Source organism: Chionomys nivalis, chromosome 4, assembly GCF_950005125.1.
Source record: "Chionomys nivalis chromosome 4, mChiNiv1.1, whole genome shotgun sequence".
Taxonomy (NCBI): domain Eukaryota; kingdom Metazoa; phylum Chordata; class Mammalia; order Rodentia; family Cricetidae; genus Chionomys; species Chionomys nivalis.
Window position 1 is genome coordinate 66,207,894 of NC_080089.1, and position 18,920 is coordinate 66,226,813.

The 18,920-nt window shown below is 39.9% G+C and overlaps 1 protein-coding gene across 1 annotated transcript in view; it reads right to left on the bottom strand.

Moving 5' to 3' along the window:
• Positions 1-4,096: 4,096 nt before the first annotated feature.
• Positions 4,097-18,920, bottom strand: part of Rab8b (RAB8B, member RAS oncogene family) — a 70,957-nt gene continuing 56,133 nt past the window's right edge. The window contains exons 4-8 of the mRNA XM_057768429.1: positions 13,208-13,285; positions 12,288-12,377; positions 11,178-11,243; positions 8,967-9,017; positions 4,097-8,194 (exon numbers count right to left, since the gene is read on the bottom strand). Coding sequence (XP_057624412.1) covers positions 8,102-8,194; positions 8,967-9,017; positions 11,178-11,243; positions 12,288-12,377; positions 13,208-13,285 — 378 coding nt within the window. The 3' untranslated portion in view covers positions 4,097-8,101. The remainder of the gene's footprint in view (positions 8,195-8,966; positions 9,018-11,177; positions 11,244-12,287; positions 12,378-13,207; positions 13,286-18,920) is intronic.

Sequence of the window (18,920 nt, forward strand, 5' to 3'; positions counted from 1 at the left end):
AGCAGGAATCAGAATGCTGTCTGAAGTTGAAAGAAGAGAACATGTCTTGGACAGAGCTTTAACAGGAAAGTTAGTCAAGACAAGGACTAAAAATTGTCACTACTTTGCCAATCAAGCTGTTGCAAACACAGTATCGATGAACTGGTGGGGCAGGATCTAGACTGGGTAAGGAATAAATGGAAAATAAACAAATGAGGGTAGTAACTATGGGGTTGGGAAGAGCCCTTGCCACCAAGCCTGACAACCTGAGTTAGATCCTGTAACCCACATGGCAGGAGGAAAGACTGATTCCCACAAGTTGTCTGTTGATCTACACACACACACACACACACGTATAAAACTGAAACAACTTTGAAAAGACTATAGACGAGTTTCACGTGTTATATTTCTTCCTGTGACAGGCCTTACTACGTAGACCTGCCTTTCCCTCCGACTGTTGGCCTGCACGGATGTCCACCACCACAATGACTACTGGAAAGTCTTTTTTAAAAGCTTGATTCCAGTAGAAGACTAAAAAAGGAGTAATGTGAAAGTCACAAGACAATGGCAAAAGAATCAAGGAGACTTAGATGTGGAGGGAAAGAGATGGAGCAGGATGGGTTTGAAGACATGAGCTCTGAGATCCCTGAAAAGTAAGACAGGGTAGGAAGATGACCCTCGAAGCAAGCCTGGCTAGGAAAATGCTTCTGTCACCAAGAGGACAGAATGGGGATGAAGGAAGCTGTACATCATAGAGAAGGAGCTAAATGCCACAAGACTGCTGCTACTCTTCCCTGGGACGCCTTAGAGCAAACAGGTTGATTAAACCATGAAATGCTTTTGAGACAGACACATGAAACAGGGAACAAGTACAACAGCAGGAGAGCAGCAGGCCTGATGCCATCTAAGTGTTATTTATCAGTGAGAACGAAACAAGAGGAACCAAGTTTGCAAGGACTGAGGATGGCAGGATAAGCAATGTCAGGCTGTAGATGCTACAACAGGAAAACCTTGCTGTAGTCTGAACTAAGAACAAGCAGAGGATCTGGCCATTTTGTCTTTAAACACATCAGGCTGAGATAAGAAGTTTGCTAAAATTTCACAAATCCACCACAGTTTAAATCACATACTTAGAAAACCTGAAGAAACATTTTTAAAATGTACAACCCCATTAACAGAAACAATTAATGGAGGAAGATAAAAGGTTACAGAAAGGAAAAATTCTTTGTTAGCCATATTTATGGACGACAATATCCAGAATATCATCATCATCATCTTAGCCCTGGCTAAATGATGCTTAAGCATGCATGGGCAGCCCGTTTGTGGCGGTTCTCCAGCTGTTCCTATTCTGAGCAGTCCTAGATGCTTGTGGTATTGTCACATCCAAGGTCCCACAGTCTTCCTTCATGCTGTCTATCCAGCGTTTTGGGGGCCTTCCTCTGTCTTATCCTGTGCACTCCTCCAAGCAGTGCTATCTTCGGGTATCTGCCATCATTCATTCTTATAACATGGCCGAAGTAGCTCAAGCGCTGTTGCCATATCCTGTAGTTTACTTCCTTCTGTAGATGGAGATGTTTCTTAATGTCATCATTGCACAGATCTTGATGCTTCTCTCTTAAAGCCCGAAGGGGTGTGTGTGATAGAAATGGACAGGAAAGACACTTCCTCATGCCAAAAAGTCACCACAGTAGGAACCTGGAACATGAAAACACTAAACTAGACAGGAGCTGCCTCCTCGATGGCCAGACTGGAAATGACAGCTAGGTCCTCTGGAAACCTGGGGAATTTGGTATGTGGGTGGAAAGAGATCCAGCTGGTCGGCTAAAGGCTACCACATGAAGAGGAAGAGACCTGGTCAGTCATCCTCATCAGCTCAGACCATGAAACCGAATATGAACAAGTTCAACAGAAACACCTGGGTTAAAGTCCCAGAATCTGACAGTGCCCCACTACCTCCAGGTTCTAAGTGCAGGACAGATGATGCTTCTCTCGTAAAGCTGAAATGAGGGAGGGGAGCTGGTAGAATGGACTGGAAAGGCACTTCCTCATGCCAAAGAGTCACCACAATGGGGACCTGGAACGTGAGAACACTAAGCTAGATAGGATATCTAAAATATACAAAGATAAAATTTAGAATAGAAAAATCTAAATAGGACTCATAACCACCCAGTCAATAAATGGGCTAAAGAAATCTTCACAAAAGATGAGGTACAAATGGCCCACAAACATTTGCTAAAGTGTTCAAACTCACTAGATATCAAAGAAATGCAAATGAAAACTACATTGAAAAGACTGCTTTCAGAGAGCGTTTCTATAGCTGCTTATCAGAGAAATTTCTCTGACTGTGTAGAGGACCCGAGTGCAACAAGGAGGGTGTGATAGCTATTCTTGGTTGTCAAATTGATCACATCTGGAATGAACTATGATGCAGAATCTGTGAGAGATTCTTTTTGCTTGGGTGAATCCAGTTCTAGTACGGACCTTTGAAGTACACACACCTTTGATCTGAATCTTGAGGCTGAAGACACAACTTTAATGTAGGCCACTCCTGTTGGAAACCTATATAAAGACACAGAAGAAGGAAGCTCTTGCTCTTTGCCCACTTGCCATCATCTTGCTAGCAACCATTCCTTCACTGGCACTGGAGCCTACTCTTCTTTGGGATTCCAGCATATCCTGAAGACCACCAGAGAGATCACGCTTTGTGGACTGAGCAACTACTGGATCCTTGGACTTTTCATTCACAGTCAGCCATTGTTGGATTAGCTGAACTGCAATCTGTAAGTATCCCAATAAATCCCCTTTAATATACATTAATGTATTACATATTAATAGATTGGTATCTTAATTACCATTTAGAGAGAGCAAGAGAGATTCATTCTCTAAGTTCTGCTACTGTAGAGAACCTGACTACTACAGAGTGTACCTCACTGAGAGAATGACCTCACTAGACAAGGACAGGCACAGCCCTGCCTGAAGTGTGAGAAATGTGGAAAGACGCTGCCTCCTGGGGGCCTTGCTGAGCGTGAAGGCAAGCCCCGCTGCAACTATTCCTATTCGTCAAGTACATTCAGGCCTTGGGCACGGTGGAGCTGAAAGTCATACTTCAAGTAGTCCCAGGTTGCGGAATTCCTCCCTGTTTGCCTAGGCACATACTAGACCTTACCCCTAGATTCCAGGGGCTCTCAGTAACCGTTCATGCACTTAATAAATCTTAATCTTTGGGAGGGGGAAAATAAACTACATAGAGAGAGCATCTTAGCCCAGTCTGAACGGCAAGACTTAATTAATAAAACAAAATCAGGGCTTACACCTTTAGTTCCAGCACTGCTGAGGTAGAAGGCAAGGGGACTTCTGTGAGTCTCAAGTACTATACAATGCCAATCGGCTACACAGTGAGACCATCAAAAAAAAAAAAAAAGGAAGAAAAATACTGGCAGGAATGAAGGGTGTGGACAAAAGGAACTCTTATACACTGTTGGCAGTAATGTCAACTATGGAAGTTGGCGTGGAGCTTCCTCAAAGTTGAAAGTAGATCTTCCAAATGACCCAGCTATCTGAAGAACTCTACGTCAATACATCACAGAGGCTCTTGCACATCGATGTTTATTGTAGCACCCTTCGTAGTAGCCGAGTCATTAAACCAACCTAGGTGTCTAACTATAGAGGAATGGATAAAGAAAATGTGGCATATATACACAAGGGAACTTTTTTAGCCACAGAGACCAATGCCATTTGCAAACAATTAATATAACTAGAGCTATTCATATTAACAGATTTAAAGCAATCTTAGATAAATATCAGATGTTTCCTTCATTTATGGGTTCTAGATTTTATAGATACATAAAACTCTGTGTGTGTGTGTGTGTGTGTGTGTGTGTGTGTGTGTAAAACATCTGTCTAAGGGAATAAAGGAGACTAATAGGAGAGAGAAGGAAAAGATGGGAAGGTGAAACAGTCGGTACAAGGAGGTAATATATTCAACCTACCTTATTTATATACTTACATTTAAATGTCCTTATGAAACTCAGTACCATGTAAAATGAACATAGATCAATTAAAATACAGTTTAAAATCTACATATATTCTAAAATGTACAATCCATTTAAGAATCATGAACATTTTCATTATGTAGTTTTTATTTTAGATGAACATTATTGTAAAAAAAGTCCACCGGGAATAAAATCCATTTTTTTAAAAAACAGCATCAGTATCAGTATAGTTAATGAACTGGCTTCAGTAGACCAGCCACAAGACAGGTCTGTATTATCCACAGGAGCTTTCCACAGTAAGCCACTGGGGCAAAGGAAAATATGTTTAAGCACACAAGTCTATGAAAAACCTTCGTAGTTCCCATGGGGGCATGATTTTCATCAGACAGTTCCCGGCATTTTGCATTAAGGGAACTGCAGCATCAGCTGCAGACAGTCAAGACAAACCCATCTGTAAGGCCATTGGAATGAACAATCAGAAGTTCACTTTTAAAAAAGGTACAAAGATGAAATATAAAGTTCTGTTAGTTCCTGGCATATGGCACACATCTCAAGACACAAAGTTAAAATCTGGAAATCCTTAAAACAAATGCTTGCTGATTTTCTTTTCTGTACTCAGTCGTTTAATTTCTTTCTAATGAACATGGCACTCATAAATTTTATTAGTATCTCCTGACCTGCTATGTCCTTCTGAATCAAGGGATTTCATTTTCAGACAGTCTTCTCTGCCACTGGGTGTAATGAGAAGGATAAGTGAAGGTTTCTTTGTTTTAATTTTTTTTTTAAGTCTAAAAAACTGAATTGAAGAAATTTTCAGATCAGTAAACCAACATAATGAAATGCGGTTTTAAAATTCTAGGCTTAGAATCTCATCTTTAAAGATTAAGATATATTTTTAAAATCATTTAAGCCATAAGCTTGAAGAGAAAGTCTGCTAATTTGTTGTTCTACGGCTCAGAGGAAGATACTTCATAAGCCCTAAGAGAGATTCCCAGGATTTGGAGCCTCTACAATGCAGCGGTCATTTCTTACTTGGAACAATCCCTTGTATATTGCACAACTAAGTTCATTACCCAACAGGGCGGTAACATTTTTTTGTATGCTACTGGATATTGACATGTAGGCTTTATTTGAAACTAAGGTGTCAATTCCTCTTTTCCAAGGATGTCTTCAGTTCAAAATAAGATAAAACATGCTGTCTAAATTTTGTTGAATGCTTAGAGGCTGGCTCACTGTTTTTCTTCCAGGTATTAGAATATTAGTTAGCTAAATGAGGTATAATAAAAAAAAAAAAAAAAAAAAAAAAACAGTCCTTCAAAGTAAAGAGTCTTCAGGAAATTTATAACAAAGACTGCATAAAATGTCCACGTGCAGTAAGAAGCCCTGCAGTTTCCCTGATCAGTGTGCAGGGAGAACACTTCAGCATCATCTGAAGAAAGAGGCTAGAATAGGTTCCCAGTGAAACATTGTGCAACCAACCGATTTACATGCTACTTAGTTACAGCACACTTCACTGTCTGATACCCTCAGACTTCCTTTGAAACTCTTGAGTCAAACTACTGTCAAAAAATTAGCACAATGATAATAAAGTGCAGCCAATGACCCACTAATACTGCTGCAAAATCTCTATGTAACCTATCTGTAAGATCACAACAATGTGCACACACGCACGTGCACACACACAAAAGAGAAGTCTAGATTTCTTGAGTTTCAGCAGGGAACAGACAATTATCTGTCACTAAATTCATCTACAAATAGAAAAAAAATAATGCACCATATGTACATTATTAAGCAAAGTTGTTGGGTTGTTTTTACCATGCAGAAAGTGAATTTCCTATGGTCTGAGTTCAAATTATATACAATTTAGCAGAGCTAAATGTAAGAAAATAGCAAGGACAATTTATTTCTATATAACAGAGAATATACTCCCAGTTTGCTGCTACTTCAAAGAGCACTTTTAGACTCACCTAACATTTACAGGCTCATTCAAAGAGAAGAGTTCATGGAGACCAGTTATTAACCCACAAAAGACACAACAAGAATCAAAAGCAAAGCATTCTGGTTTGTTTGTTTAAAAAAAAAAAAGCTGACCACAGAACATGTCAGTTTTGGTTTGGAGACAACCCCTGAGATAGAAACCAAAGTGTTAAGACACCAAACAGTCAGAGGTAAATACTAAAAGAATTACATTCGTATATGGTGTCACAGCTCCTGCTTTTTCCAAAGTACTTTGCTATCATTGTAACTGCTTGAACTTTTTTCCCCAGAAAAGTAGTGATAAGACATTTCTAAAAAAAAAAAATATATATCGTCTTTAATTTGAATATATTTAATTTGAAGATGTTAGACTTACAATCAATTCTCACTGAGAGATCTACTTACATCTGGACAGTAATGTGTGACTTTAAACTGATAGGTAACTAGGGAAAAAGAAGAAAAGGCTAAAGTTTGTCCACAGTAAAGTCAGCGTATCCACCAAAAATAACTCTGGTATGCTTGCAGCCACTGGAATGCTTTTGAGTCTTCCCACAGTCGGGAAGGCCTGACTGGTCCAAGTACTGAAGCAGAATTCCCCATGTAACCAAATATCCATGTCCATTTCCACTTCCAGGTCTTAATGTACAGCACGAGAGCAGGGGGAGTGACTGCTACCAGTTCCTTTCCCTTGTCACCTGCTTCTGGGCCCTCTGCGTTAGGACACTGAAGGCTACAACAGCAGCGGTGACGTTCTGATCTGTATTTGGCACGAAATTTAACACTAAACACCCCCACCCCTCTAGTGTGGTGGTTTATCTGCAAAGGAAACATCAGAACCAGCATTTGGTGAAAAGGTAGCAAAGCTTTCGGTTGGCTCTGGCCTAGATAGCCACACCACATTTCTAACTACAAACCTAAATGCAAAGGGCTGGGTCCTATACATTCAGCAGTGGCTGTTTGAAAACTGAAACCTGGATCGTTTCTCTAATGAAAAGACAAGATTTCTGGAGGATGTGTTAGGTCTAATTACATATATATATATATATATATATATATATATATATATATATATATTTTAAACACCAAATAGAACCAAAAGTCATCATTTCAGCATTACTAACAACTATCTTACAGCAACATGTCTAATTTCTCTCCATATAGGTATGTTTTACGCAAACTGAAATCTAAATGTAACCTTTGTTAACTCTCTCACAGATGGGGACTATGGTTAAAAAATGGGTAATACAAGCTAATGGGTAAAACTGAGAGAGAATATTTACATATTCTGTTGTGATAATAAAGCCCTAATGACCATTTCTCTCCCTATGTGAAATCCCAATGCATGAAGTTCACAGACAGACACAACAGTTCTTACATAGGTTATTGGTTTTAGATTAGTAAACAATGACAAGAAGTCAGGCAGGAAAAGGGACAGCAATACAACCCTCAGAACGGTGAGACTAGAATGCTTTCTACACGCTGTCTCAGAGAGGAGACAGGGGCAGCCAGCTTAAAAAGAATACAGCTACTCAGGGATGAGAAAAATTGATAACCACCTGAAAAGATGAAAATGATGTAGCCTCTGTGAATAGATGGGTATTTTATGAATTTTTAAAAGTTAATCAGAATTTAATGATTTGTAAGAACACTGCAAATCAAAGTCTTTTAATAAATGCTACCAATAGATGAACTTTTGGCCATATGACCCAGGCCAACTATCCTTTAATTTTAGTATATCAACTTCTGTTTAATGTTCTGCTGTCTTTAAATATCCCCAAATATATAAGTCTAGAACTTCATGCCACTAAAGTGCTCAGTTAGGAGTCTAAGATTATGCTGTACCACAGAAAGACCGACACTCATGTGCAAAGAAAGACAGCGGCTTCCAGGACAGGCAGTAAAACAAGGGAAACCAGTTAGGTCCTGCAAGTGTCTCCACGCCATTGCTTCCATGTCTGAAGAAAGGAGCCTGCTCTTCTGCTAGGCCATGAGGCTGGAATCCACTTGGTGTTCTGTGTTAAGAGGTCTAGAGTTCCATGGTGCTCTCCGCAGCAGTCGGGCGAGGTGACTCTGAGGCTGGGTAACCTGTGCTTTCAGAGAAGCAGGGAAGGGCCCTCTAGGTATACTGCAGTCTCTCAGAAATGAAGAGTTCATCAAAGCAATGAACAACGGAAGAAACTTGTCTTCTTAGACCGGTTTTCTGTTATTTTCACTGGTCCGCCTGCTCCTGATGAATTGCTGTCATTCTGAAAAACAGGACATGAAGCTGCTAAGGAAACCAAAATTTCAGGTTTGACCCCAATTACCTACAAAGTAAAAGCACACCATGTGAGGAATACACTCTAGTACACTCTCACCCGTGCTCACTGCAAAGTTCTACCAGAGAAGGAATTAGTTAAGTCTCAGCATTGTCTTCTTTTTTGCAAGTGGTGGAGTAAGAAGAGACAAATATTCTTAGGCTAGTTAGCACTTTGGTTTTAACCATGTGTTAGGGAGGACGATCCTCTATCTAGTTTAAAGCAATTTCAGCCAAGGCCTGTTAGGTGTCAAGAATAATGATGGAAACAGGGCTAAGGCAAGAGGAGTTGGTAATAGAAGGGAGATACTTTTCATGAGGACCCATGGTAAAATGAACTTTAGGATGACCTAAAGATTCATCTCTGACAGTTCAAATTGAAGCAAACTTGAGCAACTCCAAGATCATCATTTCATAGAAATAAGTATGTATTATATAAAAATTGAACTAAACAATTTTATGAAAAAAGAAATTTCTACCATTATTATTTTCAATATTCTGATAAAAATCCAATTAACTACCACTTAAGGAGCCAGAGGAAAGAGACAGCTATGGTGCAGAAACAACCCAAAGCAATAGAAAATAGAACCATGGTGCAATCATAAGAAAGCATCGGGAACAAGTAAGTTTAATGTGAGCATATTATAATCATGCTGTCCATTCTTTTGAGTACCAAGCTGAAAGGCTGTATCATAGAAATAAAAACTATAAGTGATACAAACCATTTTTCTGTTGAGTTTTGTCATTATATCCCGTGCAAGTGTAAAAAATGCCTAAAGGTAAAATAAACAAACATTATTGTTAAATAATTGTATTTCAAAACAGAAATATAGAATTGTTATTATTTATTTGTGAATATACCACTTCAGAGTTTCTAATTGAAAAAACAGTATAATTAAAATTCTGGCATATACGTTATTGGCTTTTTCAGTTATATCGCATTTTCCAGTGTTGTCACATTGTCATTCCTTCATCAAATATTTTATGCATGTAATGTCTGCCACAAGTTCCTAATGTGGCACACACAGTTATAAGTAGTTTTCTCAATACACTAAGCAGGGGAGAGGCTCTGTTTAAACCATCCTGCTCCCGTAGGGAAAGGCTTCAACCTCTGGCCCAGATGACGCTTGCCTTAGGGTTACTATTGCTGTGATCGAACACTATGACCAAAGCAACTTGGGGAGGAAAGGGTTATTCAGAACATGCTACCACATCACAGTTCATCTTCAAAGGAAATCAGGACAGAAATTTAAGCACAGCAAGAACCTGGAGCTGATAAAGAGGCCATAGAAGGTGCTGCTCACTGGCTTGCTTCACATGGCTTGCTCAGCCTGCTTTCTTATAGAACCTAGAACAACCAACCCAGGGTTGGCCCCACCCACAATGAGCTCAGTCCTCCTCCATCAATGACTACCAATTAAGAAAATGCCCTAAATCCTGATCTTATGGAGGCATTTTCTTAATCGGGGTCCCTTCCTCTCAGATGACTTTAACCTGACCTAAAACTATCCAACACAATGTTAAAATCTGTTTAGGAAGTACCCTAAGGACAAGTATGGGCTAAACTACAGCACTAAGAGTCCATCTCACAAAAACCTATACCTTTTCTTTCTGACCTCTTCTGAGGGCATACTTAAGTATGCAGAATCGGCCATGCCTTAATACTTTGAACTGCTGGTTCCTGGAACTCACCTAAACCACATGCGCACGCACATGTGGAAATCAATTTAAAAGGAAGCTGAGGAAACTCACTTAACTCACTGACTGCTTTAAAAACATCTGTCATCATTTTTACTTTGTTTCCACAGAGGTATGAAATTCATTCTGGGGTCAAGATTGAGGGGTGCCCCACAGGAGCTCCCCCACTTTGGTGGAAGGAATCTGTTCACAAAAGAAGGAAGTTTTCTTTTCTTTTTTTTTCTTTTTATCTATGCTTATGAAAATAAATCAGTGTCAAGTTCCTGTTTCTCAATACTCAATAGGCAACCTGAAAAATTGGTGCCGATTATTTCACAGAAAGAAGAAGTCCTGACAAGTACCCACTGACGACTAAGGCCACTTAAAGTCTTGCTATTTTAGCCACTGTGTAAAGAAGAGAAGAATCTAAGACACTACCGTTTAGTTGGAACTGTGAGGATCATTAAGTACAGGTACTAACTCTACTACATGGCAGATAAAGACACAGATCATCTACAGTTTTCTAGAGCAGGTTTTCTTCACAAAGGGTAGAAATACTGGTGATATTTTGTTAATTTTTAAAAAGTGATCATAAAATTATAATTTTAATCTGTTCTTTGAAGACCTTAGATGAGCTTCTTAAAAATTTTTTTTACTACATTTTAGTTGCTTGTTGTGTTTGTGTGTATAGATAATGCTCACACAGTGCAAACACAGCAGTCAGAGAATATGGGTCCTAAAGCTCAAACTCGGACCCCCCTGGCAAGCTCCTTTGCCCTCTGAGCCATCTTGCCAGCCCCCCAGATAATTCTGTTATAATGGCTAACTTAATGGAAATGTATTAAGACTAATCTATGAAAACTACTTTCTTCTATCTACTAAATGCCATAGTATTATAGTGTCATGCTTAATCTACTTCAAATGTGTACACAAAGGGACTCCATTCAAGAGACAGCGGTTTAATTCAAGTGATTGTGCTTGTCTTCTGCAGGCTAGCAGGGAAGGACAACAAATGAGCAGAGGACACTGAGTCTGCAATTGCTAACTCCCAAACAAATAGCTGCACTGAACTTACTATGAACTTGTATCTCCTCTCTTCTGAGAATCTTAATTGAGCAATCTTAACATAACCCATGTGGAGGCCATATGCAAGAAATCCAGTGGGCAGAGTCTATGTAAAAGCCCAAGGCATAAAAGTACTCAGGACACTTGGACTGGGTTGAGCTGCTACCTAGCGACCACCATACATTCCTTACCTCTTCTACATTTGTGCTGGATTTTGCACTTGTCTCCAAAAATTTAATCCCATAGTCAATTGCTAACTGAAAGGCAAACAGAAATCAAATTTAGTGAAAGTGGCTTGGACATACAAAGCCCTTAGTAGAATATACATTTGTCAAAGCCCCCAAGAGTCTATGCCAGAACTCATGGTTTTCACTTTTGTTTGTTTTCTTATACTGTGCTTTAAATTCTATAATTTAACATAGTTTAAAAATGACACAGCTTCTGTTTAAAATGTCATGTTAGAAATTTGTTCTGTTGTACTTGTGAGTCTCTAATAAACACACAAGAAAAACTATGAGATGGAGTCTCAGCCTTACCACCACCTGGGATTCATTTACTCCTTTATCTTGTCTCCAGGAGCAGAACTTTCCAAGTGTAACTAGCCTGACCTTCCTTTCTGAAAGAGCTGCCCTGTGAAATAGCACGGCAAATCTGAACTCTTTTCAGAGTTCTAACCCATGTAATACTGCTCAGATCAAGTGAAGGTTCCCAAGGACACGTTGGTGCTCACACTGAAAGACAGATGGGTGTGCGCCCATCACTGCAGAAAAGTCTCTCAAGAACTGAGAAAATACAATAACCAACGTGACAAAAAATAATCATTTACTCTACAGATGTAAGACAGTCGGGTGCCTGTAAATGTCACCTCTGACACCAGGAGCTGCTGCTCATGAACTGAAGCTAACTTTCTATACTCTTAGGAAAAACAATGAACTGGAAAGTGATTATGGCTGAAATTTCACCTACACTAGTATAGTTTTTCAGAAACTGAGTTATTGTAACTTCAAAGCTGAGCATTTCTCACAAATCTGAAAGAGGCTGAACAAGAGTTGCTGGATCTTAAGAAAGGCCAGTTTGTCCCTCCCAGCATTCTCTAGGGCTGAGTCCTGACTGGATGGTATAAACGGGGTTGGACCTGAATACTAATGCCCACTATCCAAGTACAGACTACATCTCACTGTTGTTTGATAATCAGTTCTTGAGAGACTAAAGCAGGTATTTTAAAAACGTAAGTCAGTACCAAGAAAACAAATGCTGAATGGCAGTGGACTCCACCCTTTACTCATCTGGTTCAAACTCACCTTCTCCCCTCTTTCTTTTGATACTTGTCTTTTGTCATTCATATCACATTTGTTACCCAGGATCATTCTTTCAACATCTGAAGAGGCATGCTGCAGGGAGAAACAGCACAATATAAAAACAGCCTGAGCGAGACCACCCCAACCTGTCGGAAACATGGCAGCTTGACTATCTTTCACTACACAAGCCTAATTCAGAAAGACGTTTAAAGGTAGAAGGGAGAATTACTTCAGTTCATAGACTTCACAGAGCCTATACAAACATCTTCCCCCAAAGGCTCACACTTATTCTTGTAACTCATATACAACAGCCAAACCTTCCAACAATTATTCCAGTCCAAAACAGAAGAAACTTAAGTACTGAGTCACCCAGTAGAGAAAACAACCTGGGTTCTGACTATATAAAAAAATCAATTATATGGGTTCATTCAAATGTGCTAAATTATTTCCTAGTCAGTTTCTTTCTGAAATATCACAGAGATTTCAAAGAAAACTTAGTACCAACTATCCTGGAATTAACCCAAATTTCAACTATCTATGGAGAAAAAAAGTTAGAAAGGGAAAAAAGTTACAGAAATCTATTTATTTATGCTAGTGAAAGAGCTGGGAACCAGATGTCTTAGCTGTAGATAGTCTTCCAGGCTTTATGGACACCGGCAAGTCACTCCTTCCTCACCTGTTTCCTTAGGGGAAAAAGACGGACCCAGATGATGTCGTCTAAGCTCTGACCCGAGTTTAAAAACGAAAACTCTCCTGTCTACTATCTCTATAGAGCTGTTGACCTGCCACCATTGGGGATCTAGCTTTCTTCAGTGGGCAGGGTGGGCCTGTCCTGCCCTTTCTGCCCCTCAGCAGCAACCACCTCCAGGAGAAAGCAACAGCCCACCACATGCCCAGCACTGCTACTCTGCTTCCAGACATACCTCTTCAATGTTTCTTATCCAGTTTTTAATATTGTCAAAGGATTTTTCATTGGTGATGTCATAGACCAGCATAATTCCCTATGGGAGGAAACAAAAGGCTTTATGTCATATTTCATATACTTACAGCTCACAATGCAGGACACCTGCCTTTCTTTTGTCTTTTTTTGTAGTCTTTAAACTTATTCATAATAAATTTGAAAAATACAAAATGAATTCTGCTATTGTTTCACTGTCTAAATGAACTGTTAACATCTTCACTGTTAACTTTAATGAAGTAGTGATTGTGGGAAAGGTGAGCCGCTCGTTATACCTGACCTCAAATGATAGTGATCAGCACCAGCTGGAGCTTACGGCCTGGCTAAGTAAGACAGGGACAGTGAATGCTCAGAGGAAGAGGGACATTTCCAGGGCATATTCACTTGTTACAAATGGAAATGATTCTTTTTATCCCTCTACTGAGACCGAGACCATACTGTTCTAAATTTTTTGTTTCAATACAGGTTTACCTGTATTGAATACAGGCTTTCAATATAGGCTCACAATGCTACCATTTGTCTTAACACTAATAATTCATATGAAAGCATAATGTATTTATTGCATGAGTTAGTTAAGGCATTGTCATTGTGTTTTTAAAGATTTCCCTGCCTGGTAAAATCTAAAAGATTTATCTTCCAAATTAATTCAAATAATGCCTCTATGCTAAGTGCCCAGACCACTGTTCTGTATTGTGAGAACTGTGTGAGCCAGTCACGGGTGCCCTTGCAGAAGAGAGACTGGAAGAGGTTAAGCATGAAAATAGGAAGACAGCTGAAGACCAGGTAACAGCTCCAGGAAAGGCTGATTGAGGAGAATCTAATAAGCTGGTACATGAGAGGAAGTCAGGCTCTGAAAATATCGAGTCATAGGATCTCCAGGACCATTCTCAGTACTGTGAGTGCTTTGTGCACTTAAGTATCAATCCAGTCAACAGTATGGAGTTGGCTGGCAGTACAGTGTAGAATGCTTGCCTAGCATGGGTAAATCCTCCAGTCGGATGTCCAGCACCATAAGAGAGTAGACAGAAAGAGAGACAGAGATACTGATTTCATGGCTGACCATGCACATGTCTGAAATCCTAACATTCAGGAGGCAGAGAAGAACTTCAGGCCTGCCTAGGATCCACAGTAAAACTTTATCTAAAATAACACACACACACACCACTAAAAAAAAAAAAAAAAAAACCTTCCAACTCCTCCCAAGAATTTGATGAGTACCTACTATGTGCTAGATACTCTGCTTATACTAGATATTCTGAGCAGTGATCAGGATGACCAAGGTCCCTTCTTTTCAAGAATGGTCAACAAAGAACACAGAGCAATATGCAATTAACTAGAATTCTAACAACTGCTACAAAGAAGCATGGGGAGCTCTTAACTAAAACAACTGGGGCATAATCTTATCTGGTGACAAGGTTCAAGTAGTGAGGACAGTTTCTCTAAGAAAATGAGTAAATGAGTAAAGCCAAGGCATGAAAACCGAGTAGAGTCAACCTGACAGAAGGGCTGGGACTAATGAAGAAGGAAGCCCATGGTGCCTGCCACTTAGCAAAACAACAACAACAAATCCAATAGCATTCTGTCATTGAACATCCAGCATATACCCAACTGACTCAAAGGAAGCTTAAGGGGCTGGAGAGATGGCTCAGTGGTTAAGAGCACTGGCTGTTCTTTCAGAGGTCCTGAGTTCGATTCCCAGCAATCGCATGGTGGCTCACCACCATCTATGGTGTGAATAAAGGCATACATTCAGATAGAGCGCTCATATGCATTAAATAAATAAATAAATAAAATCTTTAAAAAAAAAAAAAAAAGAAGATACACAAATCTATTGAGAAGAAGGACAAGATGGGTCCAAGAAGGCAGACCAAGCAAGATGTCCTTTAGGGAACATTGTCTAGACAGCAACTGTTAGGTATCTCCTAGTCACCACAAATTCTCATAAGTAAAATAGAAGATTGTGAGTCCCTCCCAAATCTCCTCCTCTTCCTTTACTATCACATGGTGAAGGGCAATAAAAGCCTGGCAGCAGTGCCAACACCTGGGGTTTCCCTCATAGCCAGTCCCTAGACCTGGAGAGCCTGTGGTCAGTGTTTCAGAGCCTGACCTCCTCCACTCATGTACTAAATTATTAGAGTCTCCTCAGTTAGCCTTTCCTGGAACTGCTGACCCAATCTTCAGCTGTCTTCCTGCTTTCACTCTGACCTCTTCTGGTCTCTTCTCTGAAGACACCCATGAGCGACTCGATGCTCAAACAGTGCCCTCTACTGTTCTCAGAATTAAATTCCACAGCATGGCAGGCAAAGTCCTGCACAGGCGGGCTTCCAACTTTGTCAGTAACTATAAATGTAAACATATACAAATCATATAAAACACATGAGACAAAAAAGCCAAGAAATAAAAAATATTAAGAGTTCTCTCAGGGGCTGGAGAGATGACTCAGAGGTTAAGAGCATTGCCTGCTCTACCAAAGGTCTTGAGTTCAATTCCCAGCAACCACACGGTGGCTCACAACCATCTGTAATGGGGTCTGGTGCCCTCTTCGGGCCTGCAGGCATACACACAGACAGAATATTGCATACATAATAAATAAATAAATAAATAAATATTAAAGAAAAAAAAGAGTTCTCTCTCAGGAAGATAGATGATTTCTTGGAATTCCTAAAGCTTTTTTATACCACTTAGATCCACTTTTAACAGCAAGGGGAAAAGTATTGTTTTGTTTGTTTAAAACAGAGTCTCACTACATAGCCTTGATTGACCTAGAACTTGCTATATAAACCAGCTGGCCTTGAACTCATAGAGATCTGCCTGCCTCTACTTCTGCCTCCTGAGTACTGGAACAAAAGGTGTGTAATTTTTAAAATGACAAGCAATATTCTCCTCTACCCCACCCTTCCTTGCCTCAAATGTTCATTTCACTTTGGCTATATAATTTGTAAAAGATTTTTTAAAAAAATAAAAATGAAAAAGTGCACTTTTAAAATGGAAAAAGTATGTTTTATGCTACTTATCATTTACCACAATAAAAAAATAGCAATAATTACTGATGCAAAGTATTTTTCTATCTACAGTTAAAATTAACCAAGTAACTACTATAGCACTATTATCTATCATTTGGGCTAAATAATACCCCGTCTGCCTCAAATGTCCCTTCCTTTGGTCAGCACAGAAATTGAACAGCATGGTGTGAAGGGTAGAGGCTCTCAAGCCAGATGCTTCTAGTTTAGGTATTTAACAGGGAGATCCTGGAAGGCAGTATTTTAGCTTTCTTGGTCTCCAATGTGAGATTCTTCTTAACTACTTAACCCAGAATTCAGGACATAACTTGGCCTCAACAAACAGCAGCTATTTATTATAACTTACTTCTTTAATTCCAGTAGCAAAAGTCATTACACTATTTCCTATGGTTGTAAGGTAACTGATATTAATATGAACCTGCTAGAAATATAAATTAACTGTACCAGGTAAACTTTATAGATCTAGTATAGTCTAGAATGAGAATTGTTGCCTAAGAATCCAGAAGTTACTGGCCTATGAGAAATAGCAATAATGTAAGGACATGGCCCTTCTTCCCCTTGCAGCCTAATTGTCCAAGCAGGGTTTACTGTGAAGTCTGTAAACAAAACTAAGGAATCTACATAGTGGCAGACTCCAGAAGAATATTGCATGCCTGATCCAACCAAACAAAGCACAGCCTGACCACCACCTGCTGGGAACGGCACACTCCCTGCAAATACAACAGCCCCATAACTCAGGGGAACAGCCTGAGAGAACCACAACTGCAACAGAACAGCATTTTTCTGGAGAGTCCTCCCCGATTCACACTGTCAGCAAGTATTTACTGAGCATCTACTGTGTCCGGAACAGCAAAACAAAAGAGAAAAGTTCTACCTTCAGACTGGAAAAGCAAGTACTATCCAGAACAGCGATGATCTGTAATTATGTGAATAGAAAGGAAGATGAGGGAGTAGAAACATGAGAAAGCCAGATAATCCGTGAGTCTAAATTAAGTTACACATCCCACTGGCCTCTTTCTTTGCACCATGTCCTAGAGCTAAATATCCAAGTGAGACAGCCACTCCACAAGGCAGTGTTCCTGCCTACTCTCAAGGGAAAGGGAACATAGAAATGGTGGGACCACCTAGTCCCAGAATGTAAAACACTGGCCAACACAAACACTAGTGTGTCTAAGATGCTTCTAATCAAAAGTTATCTGTAAACTACACCAAACAAACCCTGTTAAAATGTTCTTTTTTATCGTCCTTGGAGAAACAAACACCAACAAATATATCCTTGGCACACACAAGAGGTCCCTTTCCTCTGATTCCGATCTAAGCAAAATAAAAGAGCAGTAATCATTCTCTTTATGATAATAAGAACACTTTACAATCTTAAAGGTATCTGCTCTGGCTAGGTTTTTTTTTTTTTTTTGTCAACTTAATACATACTAGAGTCATCTGAGATAAGGGAATCTCAACTGAGAAAATGTTTCTGTAAGATTGGCCTGTGGAGCATTTTCTTATTGATGGCTGATGCAAGAAGGTTCAGCCCACTTGAGAGTCCTGATTCCTAAGAAAGCAAAGTGAGCATGCCATAAGAAACAAGCCAGTAGCTAGTACTTCTCCACGGCCTCGGCGTCAGTTCCTGCATTTAGGTTCCTGCCTTGAGTTCCTGTCCCAGTTTTCCTGGATGACAGGACTACTAGTTATAAGAAGAAATAAACCCTTTCTTCCCAGTTGATTTTGATCACAGTACTTTATCGTAACAATAGAAACCCTAACTAAGACAGTATCACAGGGCCAAGTGTGAAGAACACATTAAATGGCTAGTGGTATGCTAATGTGTTAACAGGAACCGTCATTCTTGTGGTAGAGATGAGTTACTAATACCCAAAAAATGGTAGACAAGGGGAAATAGGGGAGGAAAAGGTGACAGTACTGTAGTGGAAGGACCTATGGATCCAGGTCATATCTTCCTGGATGCAAAGGACAGTCATCACCCCTTCAGCTCTGTTACCTTCTGTCATTCCCAGGAGTCTCAGTAGCTGTACCTTACAACCTATCAGGTGGGCTCCATGAGCTTAATCTTTCAAAGCTTTATCTTTCAAAGACTGAACATATCATCAAAATTTAAGGCTCAAACTTGGGCTTGGCTTGTAACTCGTTAATTTATTTGTTTTTTGGTTCTAGAGAGTTAACATCAGGCATATTAACCAAATGTTCTACCACTGAGCCACATCCCCAGACTCAGGCCTAAAAGCTAGGGATGAAGCTCTATTCTGGGTCTGACATCCCAAGCACAGCCATACACTTCTGATTCCAAGGTGCTCACCCACCACTGTGTTCCCCACACCACACAGGACCTGCCCAGAATCAACAGACACTAAATGCATTGAGCAGAGAAGCATATGAGGGCAGAAACAACTAAGTGATGGAGCTATGATAATAAGGACATGGTCAGAAGTAGCCCAGGAGGTCCTGGCAGCCAAGGTCCTCTAGAGTTATGAATCATCCAGCCACTTCCTAGCCAGGCAAGAAGCCATAATCAAGGCCAGGTTGCAGGGGTAGAGAGAGATACAGAGTGATATGGCTATAGGACTGAGGGATAAAAGAGACCAAGAAAGGAATACTTAGTCACAGGGTTTGTGGTTTGCTAAGACTGCCATCAAGTACTAA